The 15,437-nt window shown below is 38.7% G+C and overlaps 1 protein-coding gene across 5 annotated transcripts in view; it reads right to left on the minus strand.

Moving 5' to 3' along the window:
* The window catches only part of BCLAF3 (BCLAF1 and THRAP3 family member 3), a 75,699-nt gene that overhangs the window by 23,306 nt on the left and 36,956 nt on the right, over window positions 1-15,437 (minus strand). For 3 of the 5 annotated variants that reach the window (XM_030934321.1, XM_030934320.1, XM_030934322.1), the window contains exons 6-10: window positions 14,395-14,570; window positions 12,778-12,892; window positions 11,988-12,051; window positions 9,441-9,556; window positions 1,583-1,610 (exon numbers count right to left, since the gene is read on the minus strand). In XM_030934321.1, coding sequence (XP_030790181.1) covers window positions 1,583-1,610; window positions 9,441-9,556; window positions 11,988-12,051; window positions 12,778-12,892; window positions 14,395-14,570 — 499 coding nt within the window. Of the gene's footprint in view, window positions 1-1,495; window positions 1,611-9,440; window positions 9,557-11,987; window positions 12,052-12,777; window positions 12,893-14,394; window positions 14,571-15,437 lie in introns of all 5 variants that reach the window. The other 2 variants (XM_030934318.1, XM_030934319.1) reach the window with 1 other exon arrangement.

Consider the following 15,437-nt stretch of genomic DNA (forward strand, 5'->3'; position numbering starts at 1 on the left):
TAGTGTGGGTTAATAGACTTTAAAGTTTATTTTAAAAGCTTGTTTACCATTAGAAAACACATTTTAAATGTACAGGATTAAGAACACAAAGCAGGGAGCAAGGAGCTTAGCCGTAGAGCACATACACATCTCCTCCCTGACCCATGCTAACTTGACCCTCAACCTTGACTACCATGATCCATGCTAGTTTGTGAGGAGCCAGGATCATTTATGCCTGTAACAAGTATAAAACATACTCGTGTATAATATAATGAGTGAATTTGAGAAAATCGAGGATATATCTAGCATTTATTCAGGCACCTACGAGAGAAATAAACCCATTACTATCAGGAGTTGCTAAAGGGTTCCTACTGCCTAAGAAAAATACAAATCCTCAACATTGCAGGAGGCAGGTATTCCTGACTCAGGTAACTGATTTGAGGTGATGCTCTTGCCATGGCTAGAAAAGTATCAGAAATAAGAGAAAGAACTACATTAGTAAGTCTGTAACTATGAGGAACCAAAATCCTCTGGTGGAAACAGAAAAGATGGGGCCCATTCTCAAGATGGTTTCCTTTTTCTAAAATCAACAGTCTTATCACCTTCTATTATTTCCACTTTCTGTGGAGTCTGGCCAGAGGGAGGACTGTACTAGGCAACTGCTGACATGGCTCCCAGTGATCCAACCAATTATTCTTCCCTTCAAATGTGGGCAGGACCTAGGAAGCTGCTTCTTGCAAAAAGAATATGGTAAAGGATGAGATTTCACTTGTGAAATTAGGTTACCAACTCTGGCTTCCATCTTTCTCGCCATTACTTGCCTGTTCTTATGGAAGCTAGCTGCCATTTTGTGAGCTGCTCTATATAAAGGCAAATCTTTAAGACAGAAAGTAGATTAGTGTTGGCTGGGGGTGGCAAAGGGGAGTAACGAAACAGGCATGAGGGCTCATACTGGGTAATGAAAACATTAAAAGTAGACTACGGTAATGGTTGCACACTTTGGTTAATTTACTAAAAATCATTAAATTGTACACCTAAAATGGGTGAATTTTATGGTATGTAAATTATGCCTTAATAAATATGTTCCAAGAGATCTTAAGAGTTGTTCCCAAAAAATCTTTCTTGAAATTTTATTATTATTATTATTATTTTTTTGTAGAGATGAGGTCTAGCCACGTTGCCCAGGCTGGTCTTGAACTCCTGGGCTCAAGAAATCCTCCCGCCTTGGCCTCCCAAAGTGCTAGGATTACAAGCATGAGCCACTGCACCTGGCCCCCCAAAAATCTTAAGAAAGCTAGATTTATTAGCTTTATTTAATGAATCCAATAAAATCCTACTAAATCAAGTAAGAAATGACCATTTCTTCTGTCATAATAACTTTATGCATCAACGGAATCTTATAACATATACTTAATGAACAGTTACAAACGTGAAAAATATTGGTGATCCCTGTACATTCCGATGTATTGGAAAAGAAGAAATTATAAAAATGAAAATTTTAGAACTGCGATCTTACCATGTAAGGTTTTTCAATACATTTTTTTAAATTTGATTTTATAAAATGCATGGGTTTTTGGAATCCATCAGTATGAATATTCTTTACCTTTGAAAAACTGGAACTCTGATCTTCCCTAATAAGGAAAGAGAGAAAATAAGAATATTTTATTAGTATAACTTTTTTTCCAACAAATAAACAAGAATAATTTTGAAAAGCTCCTTCAGAAACAATTAAAGTAGCACAGAAATGAAATCTCAATGATCTATCACTACTAAAATTACAAATGATAGTCATTAGGGCTAAACCCGTCATTTTGCCTCATTTTCCAACAAATGTTATTTACCTAAGTTGGAGGTTAGCAATGGGGAAAAACATTCCTTGAACCAGGGTTCTCAATCTGGGGTCTAAAGATAGGCTTCCTGGGGGCTGTAACCCCCGAAACCATATATGAAATGTGTGTTTTGTGTAAAGATAATTACTGCTCTAGAACCTTTGGCAGCACTGCCCTCCTCCCCTTCTTGCTAACAGGCTCTTACTGGTGGAAGCACCAATGGCTCATGACCCAGCCCATTCATCAGAGGCAAGGTGTATGACTGGCTCAGGGTCCCCTCACTGGCAGAGCTGAGGCCTCTGATACTGCAGGGCCACAGCAGGGAACGACAGCCTCCTCTCTCCCGTCATCATGAGGTACTGAGGCCACAAAGGGCTCTTCTCAGGCAGCCCTATCTGGGAGGGAGGTCCTTCCCTGGACTCTTCCTCTGATCTCCAAAGCCTCATTTCCACAGCCCTTGGGGATTCCTCTCCGTGTCACATCCTGCATCTCTCCACAATGCTTCTCAGCCCCTTCCACAGGCCCACCTTCAGTCTTTCCCATGGATTCCCCACTGGCAACAAGATAACTTCCACACTCCTCATCGTGACCCCATGGCTCTTTCTGCTCTGGCCCTTGCTACCTTGCTCCAATCTCCCCAACAGGCACACTGAGCCTCGGGATTTTTGTTTGTTTGTTCTTGAGACAGAGTCTTGCTCTGTTGCCTGGGCTGGAGTGCAGTGGCGCCATCTTGGCTTAATGCAAACTCCACCTCCTAAGTTCAAGCAATTCTCCTGCCTCAGCCTCCCGAGTAGCTAGGATTACAGGCACGTGCCAAAACGCCCCGCTAATTTTTTTTATTTTTAGTAGAGACGGGGTTTCACCACGTTGACCAGGCTGGTCTTGAACTCCTGACCTCAAGTGATCCATCCACCTTGGCCTCCCAAAGTGCTGGGATTACAGGCGTGAGCCACTGCGCCCAGCCGGGAATATTGAAGTTCATGTAGTTCCTGGCACACAGCAATCTCTCCTGCTTCTACACCTTTGCAGGTGCAGTTCCTTCTGTGACTATTTTCTTCTACTTAGATTAACTTAAAGATTTAGATCCGCGGCCGGGCGCGGTGGCTCAAGCCGGTAATCCCAGCACTTTGGGAAGCCGAGACGGGCGGATCACGAAGTCAGGAGATCGAGACCATCCTGGCTAACCCGGTGAAACCCCGTCTCTACTAAAAAATACAAAAAACTAGCCGGGCGAGGTGGCGGGCGCCTGTAGTCCCAGCTATTCGGGAGGCTGAGGCAGGAGAATGGCATGAACCCGGGAGGCGGAGCTTGCAGTGAGCTGAAATCCGGCCACTGCACTCCAGCCTGGGCGACAGAGCGAGACTCCGTCTCAAAAAAACAAAAAACAAACAAACAAAAAAAGATTTAGATCCATTTGTACCTCTTCAAGGAAGAGTTTCCTAAACCCTTCTGAGGTGAACTAGGTACTCCCTGCTATGTGCACATGTAGCATTTTTGGGTCTTAACACCTATCACTCCGTATTTGTAACTACTGGTGTACCTGTCTGTTTAACAGGACAAGTTGCTATTCCTTCAGAGGAAGCACTGCGGATGATTCATTTTGTGGCCCCAGCTCTGATCCCAGAATCTGACATGAAATAGACACTCAGGGTTTTTTCAAATGTTAAAAAGGCCTATGTTTTGTCAAAACGCTGACGACAATAGGTCAAGAGTAAAGTGGAAAGCTGTATATTGAGGATAATTTCAACTATTTAAAATATACACATATGTGCCCAGAAAAAAATAAATGACAAGAAATGTACTAAATATTAACAGTGGTCATCTCTGACTGGTAAAATCAGGAATGCCTTATATTTTTTATTTTATACTTTATTATATTTTTCCAAATGATTACCATTAGTGTATATGACTACTTCAACAAACAAAGCAATGGATTTTTAAAAATTCTCTTTGCAAAGCATGTATCTGATAAGGGTGCTGTATCCAGAATATACAAAGAACTCCTACACCTCAACAATAAAAAGACTTTGACTTTAAAATAGGCAAAGGATTTGAATAGAAATTTCTCCAAAAACATACCAATGGCCAATAAGCACATGGAAAGATGCTCAACATCATTAGTCATCAGAGAAATGCAAATTAAAACTACAATGAGATACCACTTTACACTAACTAGGATGGCTATAACCAAAAAGATGACAATACCAATGTTCATAACAGCACTATTTACAATAGCCAAAGGGTGAAAGCAATACAAATATCCACAAACAGAAAAACAGATAAACAAAATGTAGTACAGCCATACAATGGAGTATTATTCAGCCTTAGAATGAATTTTTTTAAAAAAGGAATGAAATTCTGACACATGATACAACATGGATTGACCCTGAAAACACTATGCTAAGTGAAAGAAGCCAGAGACAAAAGGACAAATATTGTCTGATTCTACTTAGATACCCACAATAGGCAAATTCATATGGACAGAAAGAACAGAGGTTACCAGGGGCTGCAGCGAGGAGAGCATGAGGAGTTATTATTCAACGGAAACAGAGTTACTGTTTGTGAAGATGAAAAAGTTCTGAAAGTGGATACAAACATCTGGTGATGATTGTACAAGTGAATATACTCAATGTCAATGAATTTTACACTTCAAAATGGTTAAAATGGTAAATTTAGGATATGTATATTTTGTCACAATACAAAAATTAAATCCTTTGATATTTGATTTTTGACCAGGCAAATGAATGCTCAGATTAAAGAATCTATTTCCCAGCTGCCCTGCAGCTAGGCATAGCCATGGGACTAAATTTTGGACAAGTTATCATGTGTAAATTTCAAGAAGTCTTTAAAGGAAAGGCTAGAATGAGGACATGATGGCTAACGCGCAGATACCCATATTGGATCATGAGGCAGATGCTACATACAGAGGATATGAGAGGAAGAAGATCTAAGCAGCCTGGTTCCCTGATGCGTCCACTCTACTGTGTCGACCCTATCATGTAGATTTCCTACCTCTAATCTTTTTTTATTATTTAAGAAGGAAATACTTTTCTTCTCTAGCTCTTACAGTCCATTCTCCACCCAGCAACCAGAGTGATCCTTTTAAAATTTAAGTGAGATTATGTCTCTTCTCTGGTTACAACCCAAAATGTTTTCTAACTTCATCCAGAATAAAATACAAAGTCTTCATGTCCTTCAGTTCTTCAAAGCCCTTTGTGACTGGCCTCATCTACTAACTCTCTCCCTTTACTACCCTGTCACAACCCCACTGTCCCCCTTTCTATTCCTTAAACAAAAGCAGGCATGCACCTGTCTTAAGGTCTTTGCTTTTGCTGTTCCCTCTCTTGAAATACTATCCTCTCAAATAATCCTATGGCTAACTCCCTCATTTAATTCACAACCCAGCTACATTTTTTAAAAAGTCGTAAGTGTACTCCATGACCACCGTAAATAAAACCATATCACACGTCACTCTTTGCTATGAAATTTCCTCTTCTGCCTTATTTTCACCTATCACTCCACTGACATGTATTTATTTTCTTTCTTCTACCATTAAATTATAAGTAACATAAAGACAAAGGTTTGTATACAGTTTTTCATTATATCCCCAGTCCTTAGAACAGTAACTAGAACAAATAAATCAATATATAAATACCTGTTGACTAAATGAATATAATATCTTTATAAAGTGTACTCTACTTCAGTATAGATTATGACTGTTGCAATAGCAAGAATAAAAACTGATGTTTTCCCGTAACCTGCCCAGCTTAAACGACAGACTGTCCTTCCAACTCCTTGTTAAAAAATAAAAAATAAAAGAAATTCTTGGCAGTTTGATTTCCTCTTCAAGTCCACTGATACTATTTTTAAGCTACTTTATCAAACACACTCCATACTTCTATAATAAAACAACTCATTTACATTGTAGGAAACTTAGTAACTTCAGTTAGAAAAGGCAGAAATAGTGTGTCAGGAGAAAACATGGAGACATTAGAGTAAGAAACGGGTAAGAACTGGAAGCAAATCCAGACCATCCTGAACTTACAATGGTTTGACTTGCAATTTTTTTACTTTACAATGGGTTATCGGGATGTTGCCTTATCATAAGTTAAGGAGCACCTGTAGAGAACAGATGGGTCCTAGAGGCTAGACAGAATCCCCAAGTGTTAGACTTGCTTGTGAAAGATCCTAAGACATCAGGGAATAGTAACCTAAATCTAAATGCATTACAATTTAGGTATCCTCTGTCTTGTCTACTCTTTTTTTTTTTTTTTTTTTTTTTTGAGACGGAGTCTCGCTGTGTCGCCCAGGCTGGAGTACAGTGGCCGGATCTCGGCTCACTGCAAGCTCCGCCTCCCGGGTTCACGCCATTCTCCCGCCTCAGCCTCCGAGTAGCTGGGACTACAGGCGCCCGCCACCACGCCCGGCTAGTTTTTTTTTTTTGTATTTTTAGTAGAGACGGGGTTTCACCATGTTAGCCAGGATGGTCTCGATCTACTGACCTCGTGATCCACCCACCTCGGCCTCCCAAAGTGCTGGGATTACAGGCTTGAGCCACTGTGCCCGGCCTGTCTTGTCTACTCTTTTGGAAACTCTTCATCCATTCATTCAACAAACATGAACTGAGCTCAGGGCAGTGGGGATACACCAGTGAGCAAACACAGACAAAGAGGCTGCATACAATTTTTTGAGGGAAAACCGCACAGGTGAGAAATCACTACATCCTATGACTTATGATCGCATCATGTTTCATTTCTTTCACATTTCTGTGGAAACTGCCCTGACTTGATATTAAAAGTTTATATAAAAACATAATATATAATGAGGTCAATTTTTATAAACTGAATTTCTAAGATACAATGATAAAATATTTTTCTTATTTAAATAAGGAAATTGAATTAGGATAAAGTGAGAGATGAATAATAAGAGTTGGCGACGATGTGGAGCAACTGGGCCCTTCACATGCTGCTGGTGGAAGTGTGAAATAGTCCAGCCACTTTGGAAAACAGTCTGGCAGTTCCTCAAAAAGTTAATCATAGAGTAACCACCAAACTCACCAATTCCACTCCTAGCCATATATTGAAGAGAAATGAAAACAGGTATCTAAACAAAAACTTGCACACAAATGTTCACAGCACAGTTATTCACAATAGACAAAAAGTGGAAACAACCCAAATGTCCATCAACTGGTGAATGGATCACAAAATACGATACAGCCATACAATGGAATATTATTCAGCCATACATAAGAATTCTCATGCTACAACATGGATGAGCATGAAAAACATTATGCTATAGGAAAGAAGTCAGTTACGAGAGGCCACATATTCTATTATCGTATTTATATGAAATGTCAGGCCAGGTGTGGTGGCTCATGCCTGTACTCTCAGCACTTTGGGAGACTGAGGCGGGTGGATCCCTTGAGCGCAGGAGTTTGAGACCAGCCTGGGCAACATGGTGAAACCCCAACTCTACAAAAAAAAAAAAAAAAAAAAAGTACGAAAAATCAGCCGGGCGTGCTGGCAGGAGCCTGTGGTCCCAGATGCTCGGGAGGCTGAGGTGGGAGAATCACCTGAGCCTCACGGAAGGTCGAGGCTGCAGTGAGCTGTGATCATGCCTCTGTACTCCATCCTGGGTGACAGAGACCCTGTCTCAAAACAACAACAACAACAAAATGATTATATGAAATGTCAGGATTAGACAAATCCATAGATACAGAAAATAGAACAGTGGTTGCCAGGGACTAAGGGGGAAGGAGAAATGGGGCAGGGAGTGTGGCAGCTAATGGGTAGAGGGTTTACTTTTGGGGTGATGAAATGTTTTGGAATTAGATAGTAATGATGGTTGCATAAGTTCGTGAATATACTAAAAACTACTGAATTGTTTACTTTTGCAGGATGAATGTTAAGTAATGTCTCACTTTTAAAAACTCCTCATGGCTCCACTGTGCCTCACCACCTATCCAATACAAATAAAATAATCCAACAGACCCAGCAAAAGACAGCTTGTAGGAACACATCCTTGCACACTATCACACTGTCCTCAAAGCTAGCATTCACAGTACTTAATGCTGACCAGCTACTTTACCTTACACTCATCACTTTACTTAATTTTAATCACCACTGTGAGGTAAGTACAACTCTTATCCCTATTTTACAGACGAGGAAACAGAGACAAAATAATCTGCCCAAAGTCGGTCACATAGCTAGGAATCTAAGAGCCAGGCACTGAACTCAGGTCCAACTCCAGCGCTCAAGTTCTTAATCACGTCAAGGGGTAAAGATACATCCTAAAGCATCTTACAATCTTTAAAATATGTTGATTGTCTTAAATCTGTTTTTAAAACCTGTTTCTTGGTACTCGGGGTTTCTTACACTTGTTGAGTCAAGGAAAGCATGACAGAGAGCTTGTGTCATTAAGGAGCACAGTCATGTCAGGCATTAACCATATCGTATTAGGAGACTGGAGACTTTCACACAGCAAGGGACATTTTTACTCTTTCATTTTCAATTGTTTTATATGCCTCACCACATCATTTCACCATGTTTTAATTAGTCCTGAACTTATTGTCAGAATCAAGTCCACATATTCTGACCTAGTTAGCTACAGACTTGACTTAAAGGTCTTGTCAAATACAGTATCTTACCAATTTGATACAAAAGATTACGGAAAAACAATTAGCACTGTCTCTTTGTATTCATACAGTCTCACTTTTTGGGAGATCCAAGTAGTGTAAGAACTCAAGTGAACTGGAAATGCTGTCCTGTTCAATTATACCTCACAATCATATGGGGCCCCAGAGTTGCCATGAGTTCCATCCACATGGTATTCAGAACTAGAGATAAACTGGGGTTGATCTAGACTACTGAGGCCCCCTAAACAGAAGTATGAGGTTAAGAAAGAAAAATCTACTGAGGATCTATTTGCCATATATGACATAAGTACTTCACATGTGCCAGCTCATTTAAAATTCATAACTGCCCCATAGCATAAATTGATTTTAACATCATTTGACAGATGAAGAGGCTCCAGAGACCAAGCAAATTGGTCCAAGATTGGTCAGCTTGTAAAGTGAGAGAGATGAGATTCAAACTTAGGTCTCCTCTGCATTTTCTACTACGCCTGCCTCAATTTCATGGACGATATCCACAAAATGTGGACTTTTTTCACTTTTTGTCAGTACAGTTATCCACAATTATCCAGTACAGACATCCACAAAGAGTCCCAAAAGATAACTGTACTGACTTAAGGAAATTTTCTACTATTCAAAGACTAACCCAGAATCTAAAGTGCAGAATGTATCAGAGTTTCAATCAGCTCAAGCTAAATAGTCCACAAACTTGCCAGTCCTGCCTCCTGCTAACATTCTAAAAGCAGTAACACTCCTCTTCAGAATTATAAAGACCTCAAATACCCACCTACCCCATACTTTTTGTTGTTTAAATCAAACCACATATGATAATCACTGAATAACCTGGAAACATTTTAATAGATTTCACTTAAACATGTAAGACGGATTTGAAGGAGCAAATCCCTATATTAAAATGAAAATTATCATCACACAAAAAAATGTAAAAATATGGTAAAACCCAAAGCTCCCTGATAACAGGATGTTTGTCATCTACTGATTACCTCTCTGCAGCACTAGCTATGTGAAAAATGTGCTCATCTTCATTCTGTAACCGTTCTTTTCGCCTTCTTTCAATGTCATGTCGTAGGTCATTCGGATCTATTATTTTGATCAGAGTCTGAGGAATTTTGACAGAAGACAAACCATTCACATTACTGTTAGTTTGCACAAAGACCATATCTAACAAGAACCTTAATTACAAGTCCTAGATAAGTTATCTTGTATTCATCCTGCTAATGGTATTGTAAACTAATACAGATATTTTGAGACACAACTGACAATAAACAGTCAGAAAAGCTCCTAACATTGAACCAGGATTCCCACCTGTGAGACTCTAACCCAAAGAAAAGATTATCTACCTAAACAGATTCAAAATAGTATATTTAAAATAACAAAAAATAGAAGCTACTCAAACGTAAAAAAAAAAAAATTAAGAGGAAGGGAAGAATGAGTAAATAAATCATGGTAAGCTTAAGTCAAAAGAATAATATACAATCATTTAACTTATGGTAATAAAGACTATGTGGAAGTCAACATAAAAAAGTGCTTTTTTTTTTTTTTTTTTTTTTTAAGACAGAGTCTCGCTCTGTCGCCCAGGCAGGAGTGCAGTGGCACGATCTTGGCTCACTGCAAGCTCTGCCTCCCGGGATCACGCCATTCTCCTGCCTCAGTCTCCCGAGTGGCTGGGACTACAGGCACCCGCCACTACGCCTGGCTAATTTTTTTTTGTATTTTTAGTAGAGACGGGGTTTCACCCTATTAGCGAGGATGGTCTTGATCTCCTGACCTCATGATCTGCCCGCCTCAGCCTCCCAAAGTGCTGGGATTACAGGTGTGAGCCACCGCACCCGGCCGAAAAGTGCTTATTGAAAAAAGTTAATTAGGCCAGGTGCAGTGGCTCATGCCAGTAATCCCAGCACTTTGGGAGGCTGAAGTGGGTGGATCATTTGAATAGGAGTTCAAGACCAGCCTGGCCAACATGGTGAAACCCCATCTCTACCAAAAATACAAAAATTAGCTGGGTGTGATGATGGGTGCCTGTAATCCCAGCTACTTGGGAAGCTGAGGCAGGAGAATGGCTTGAAACTGGGAGGTGGAGGTTGCAGTGAGCTGAGATCACGCCACTGCACTCCAGCCTGGGTGACAGAGTGAGACTCTGTCTCAAAAAAAAAAAAAGAAAAAAGTTAATTAAAACTTAACAAGGATCAGGTGCAGTGGCTCACGCCTGTAATCCCAGCACTTTGAGAGGACGAGGTGGGTGGATCCCTTGAGTCCAGGAGTTCAAGACCAGCCTGGGCAACATGGAAAAACCCTGTCTCTACAAAAAATACAAAAATTAGCCGGGCGTGGTAGTACATGTCTGTAGTCCTAGCTACTCAGGAGGCTGAGGTGGGAGGATCACTTGAGCCCAGGAGGTCAAGGCTGCAGTGAGCCATGATTGTACCACTGTACTCCAGCCTGGGCGAGACCAGGACTCTGTCTCAAAACAAAATTTAAAAAGCCTCAATCATAAAAGGTCATGGCGAATTCAGAGATTTTACATAAAAGGAATGTTATTATGGATCAAGTAAAAAGAAAAAAGCATATAAAACTACATATACTATGACAGTGACTACATTAAAATGCAAACTGTAAGACTGCCAGAAAAGATGATCAAATAATATTTTGTGTTAAATGACTAAATTATAGGTGATTTTCAAAAACAGCACAGATTTCCTGTAAGTTGATTATAGGACTTTGATGATTAGAAATTGTCTGAAAATATCATTTGTTCAACAAATTAACCTATCTCCATAAATTCAGCAAAAATTATAATCATTTCACAAGTGAAAAAATTATTTATATATTCTATCAGAAATGTATTAAAATATCTCCTCTACAAAAACTCTTTATTCTCAATGAATAAATTAGCAGTTCTTTTAGAACTTGATATAATTCTTCTAAAACAAGAGCCAGTTTTCTTCCCTCCTGGCTAGTCAAGACAGTCTTTTTAATTAGCAAAGAAATGGGAGGTGGGAGGGGAGGTGTTGGATGGGAACCACACACAACACATGAATAAAGAAATTTAGTCCCTTATTTCCCTTATTTTGCTAGTTCATATTCCACAGAATGTTTCGTACATTCTGCAGTAAACAGAAGGGCAATATCAAATGAAATTTTGTTCCTGTGCATTCATTCCATGTACAATTTAAAAATATATTCCACAAGATTGCTTTGAAAAAAAAATAGGTATCTAATATACTTTCCATAAGCTTTACAGTGTGGAGTTTGGGGATGAATATCAAATGCTGTAATTGCGCGTCAATTTTACAAAGCTGTTATCCTTAGGGATTGTCCCTCTTAGGGAATATTTTTGTCTTTTGTCAGTGTTCTCACTCCAACCTGACTGATAGTCAGAATCACCTGAAGAGCTTTTTAATTTCAGATTCCTGGGTTTCAATCCTCCTTCTTCATGTACTTAACTCCCTTTTCTCTCCCAACCACCAATCTCCTTGCCATTAGTATACCAACAATAAGATAATTTCTCATCAAAAATTGTATTCACTAACCTGTTCCGATTCATAGATCACAGCTTGTTTACTCTGAAGCTCGGCCAAAGACATATCTATTCTCCTAAAATAATAAAGGCATAGTACAATTAAATAATTATATTATACACTGATACCTTGATTCTACTATTACAGAATAGAATTTGAAATAAAGCTAGTATGTTTTGGAGAAAGCAAAAGAAACTTGCTACCAGATAGTTTTTCACCTATATGGCAGTCTCCCAGGATATTCATATCCTATGAATCATATTACAGGGAAGATTTAGTGGTTCTCAAATCAGTAGTCTGTGTAATCTCAACCTTTGCTCTGGCGATACACCGCATTCTCACATGTATTCAAATCAGCTCACAAGACAGGGTACACCATCTGCTCCAACAAGTGCCAGCAGAAGACACACGGTTTCATCTGGCTGCCCTCAGAGCACCTATTTGTGACCACATGAAGCAACCTATGATTTCAATGGCTTAACAAGCGTCTTTCATTCTTCTACTGAGGACCTCAGGCAGCAATTACTATTGACAGCAGAAGTGAAGTTAGGTATGTAAGTATTTTCAAAGTCCTACACATTTTAACAATGCTAGTCAGTGTTTTCAGTGCATCCTATTCATTCCATCAAAGTGCAGTGGCCAGATAATGCTTGGATTATCCTATTATTTTTGTGAAGAAAATGGAATCCTAGAGTCTACAGCAAGCCCAGGTGAGCAGGTTCAGAAAGCAGCACCTTCCCAAATATTTTCTGAGGTTTATCCCCATTAGTTAAATGGGTATAATATGGTAATCAATCATTACCTGTGTATTTCTGGATCTGAATTCAATGTAATTTCATTTACATCTGCCTTGTGTGTATCTTGCATTGTTGAGAAACGCTCATGTAAAGTAATGCCAGGTGATGGAAAATAATTTGCTGAAAAGGGAAACAAACAGTTTTATCTCAATGTTAAGCTGATTTCACTTAAAAGATTACATATAAGCACAGAAAGAAGGGATTATTTTTTAAAATTCAACCTGCTTTCTCTTAAAAATATGTGCGACCCAAACTTATTTCGCAGACTAATTTGTAGCGCTCACGTGCCTTCCCAAGCCCAAACAAGAGTAAAAACGCCTGATTTATTAATCAAAGAATTTTCTTTCTATCTGACATGCCTGCTTACTTGTCCGGGGAAAAGACAATGGCTCTTTCAAAGCAAGGACCTTTCTTCTCCAAGGTAAGACTTACTATATCTGGAAAGTAAAGATGGCACAGGGCTTCACAGTTGAATGAAAATAAAAAGTAACTTCAAAAACAAGCCTGAAACATCAAAACAATTTCAAACAAATACTAACTGTTATGTCTGCATATCACAGAAGGCCTTCTAATGCCACTTTACTTTAATTCACATTAAAGTGCATGAAAACATTTAGAAATCAGCTATGCTACACACTTTTAATAGGATACAGAGAAAGAGAACACACTTGGCCCATCAGAATGCTACTTAAGCAATCCTCTTCCCTAATTTACTGTTCCTGTTCTGGGACAATCTCCTGGATTTTTCTGCAAATCAGCTCCATTTCTGCCAAGAATCACATTTCCTTTGGGTGAGAGGGACTGGAGCTGAGAGGATGAACTGTTTCAGAAAAACTATGTGCTTTAAAGTAAATACATGCCTCAGTTTGAGGGACGCAGAGAAAAAAGAAACCTCATTTTCAAAATATATTTTATGAAGGTAAGAAAGATTAATGCAATTGTCTAGTAGGAAGTACAAAATAAAAAATTTTAAATTCTTGAAGGCCTCCAGCTTGTAATACCTACAATTGCCTTATTTGTGTAGCATCACTGGGGAAAGTTGTTCTATATCACTGAATTTTCCAATTAATGGAAACTCGCCAGGAGCAAAAACAAAACAATTTAATGCAAACCATTAAAGGTATTTATTACGCAACTCCCAGACATAAAGAATGCCAAAGCAAACTAGAAGTTTCATTGATCACTCAGCATCATCCTTAAGATTCAAAGTCCTAGTAATGCCGTCAGGGGGCTTTAAGAATCATAAAATGATCTAGGCTTCCTGATTTCTTGAGTTTCCTATCTATTTTTGTTGCTTTTTCCTCCCTGTTAGGTTCCCAGTTATTGTTTCTTACTGCTCTCAGTATGTCTTGTCTTTTGCAGCAGCCAGCCTCTCCCTTTCTAACTTGCAATTTCCAATCTACTAACACTTGAAGCACAAGGTTATTGGAACTACATATAAAGAACAACTAGGCTCAAATGAATGCCTGATACTCTCTTCAAAAGATTTCCTAATTCACAGTCTAGCTTACAATGAAGTATTAATTACTATTAAACTATACTGCAGGTGTTTACCTGTATCTTGTGAAAAGTTACTATATTACTTTTGTGTTATCCCTAATGTATGTGCAAAATATACCAACCTTTAACTTGATGGATTATTGTTATGATTTCCTGAGCAAATTCTCCTGTAGGTTTGTTTTCAGTATTCTGAGTTGAGTCAAGATGTTCAAACACTGGATGAAAGTTCTCACTTTTCCTGCCAACAGCAACCAAATCATGTGACATCTGTCTCTCTGTGGAATAGCTAGAAGCAACCCTAGAATAATTTGCAAATGTTTAACTAAATTTGAAACTATTTTGTGGAGAAAAGAATTTATCAAAAATTAAGAGAGCTACAAAACTAAAAAGATGTATATCTTTTCTTATAATTAAGGCACTAAATTCCATGCCATAAAACATGTACAATAACAAGTAGGAGAAATTAACTACAGATACATGGCTCTGAGTTCTTTCAAATCAGAGGTCATTAAATATTTGCCACTTTAATAATAAAATCCTTCAAATTCTAAGTGAAACAATTTTTACTTCAAAAACACAAGGTATTCAAGACACTTAACTTGCAAAATGTAATTGATTAGATTATTTTCTACTTCCAAATGGCCAAAACATTGTTAGTCCAGCAAAATTATTTTATCTTGAAATACTACCACACTTTAAAAAGCCGGTATCAAACATAAGAACCTCTCTAACTTAATAAAAATCCTTATATCTTTATATCAGTAATAAGCTTAGAATTGTATTTTGAAATAAAATTCTGTTAAGAGATTAACTTAATTACAAAGTCTCACTAAATTCTCAGAAAATAGTCTTAGCTGTTAGGCAAAGTTATAATCATTAACACCAGCTACAGTGTTCACCCTCAATGTACCCAAAAAGAAATACTACCATTTATTATATAACCCCGGCTATCTTACCACTTTAATGCCTTCTGAATCTTATAACTTTCGTTAAGAGCTCTCCTGACCTCTAAGTACTTTTACAAACTAATGGTTATGATACAGAGCTAACTATTATTGAGGGCTTACCACGTGCCAAACCTGGGGGCTTAGAGCTTACCAACATTATCTCATTTCATCTTTACAACAGCCCTATGGGGAAGGTGCCACGACCCTGAGACAATGGA

This window comes from Rhinopithecus roxellana, chromosome 7, assembly GCF_007565055.1.
Source record: "Rhinopithecus roxellana isolate Shanxi Qingling chromosome 7, ASM756505v1, whole genome shotgun sequence".
NCBI lineage: Eukaryota > Metazoa > Chordata > Mammalia > Primates > Cercopithecidae > Rhinopithecus > Rhinopithecus roxellana.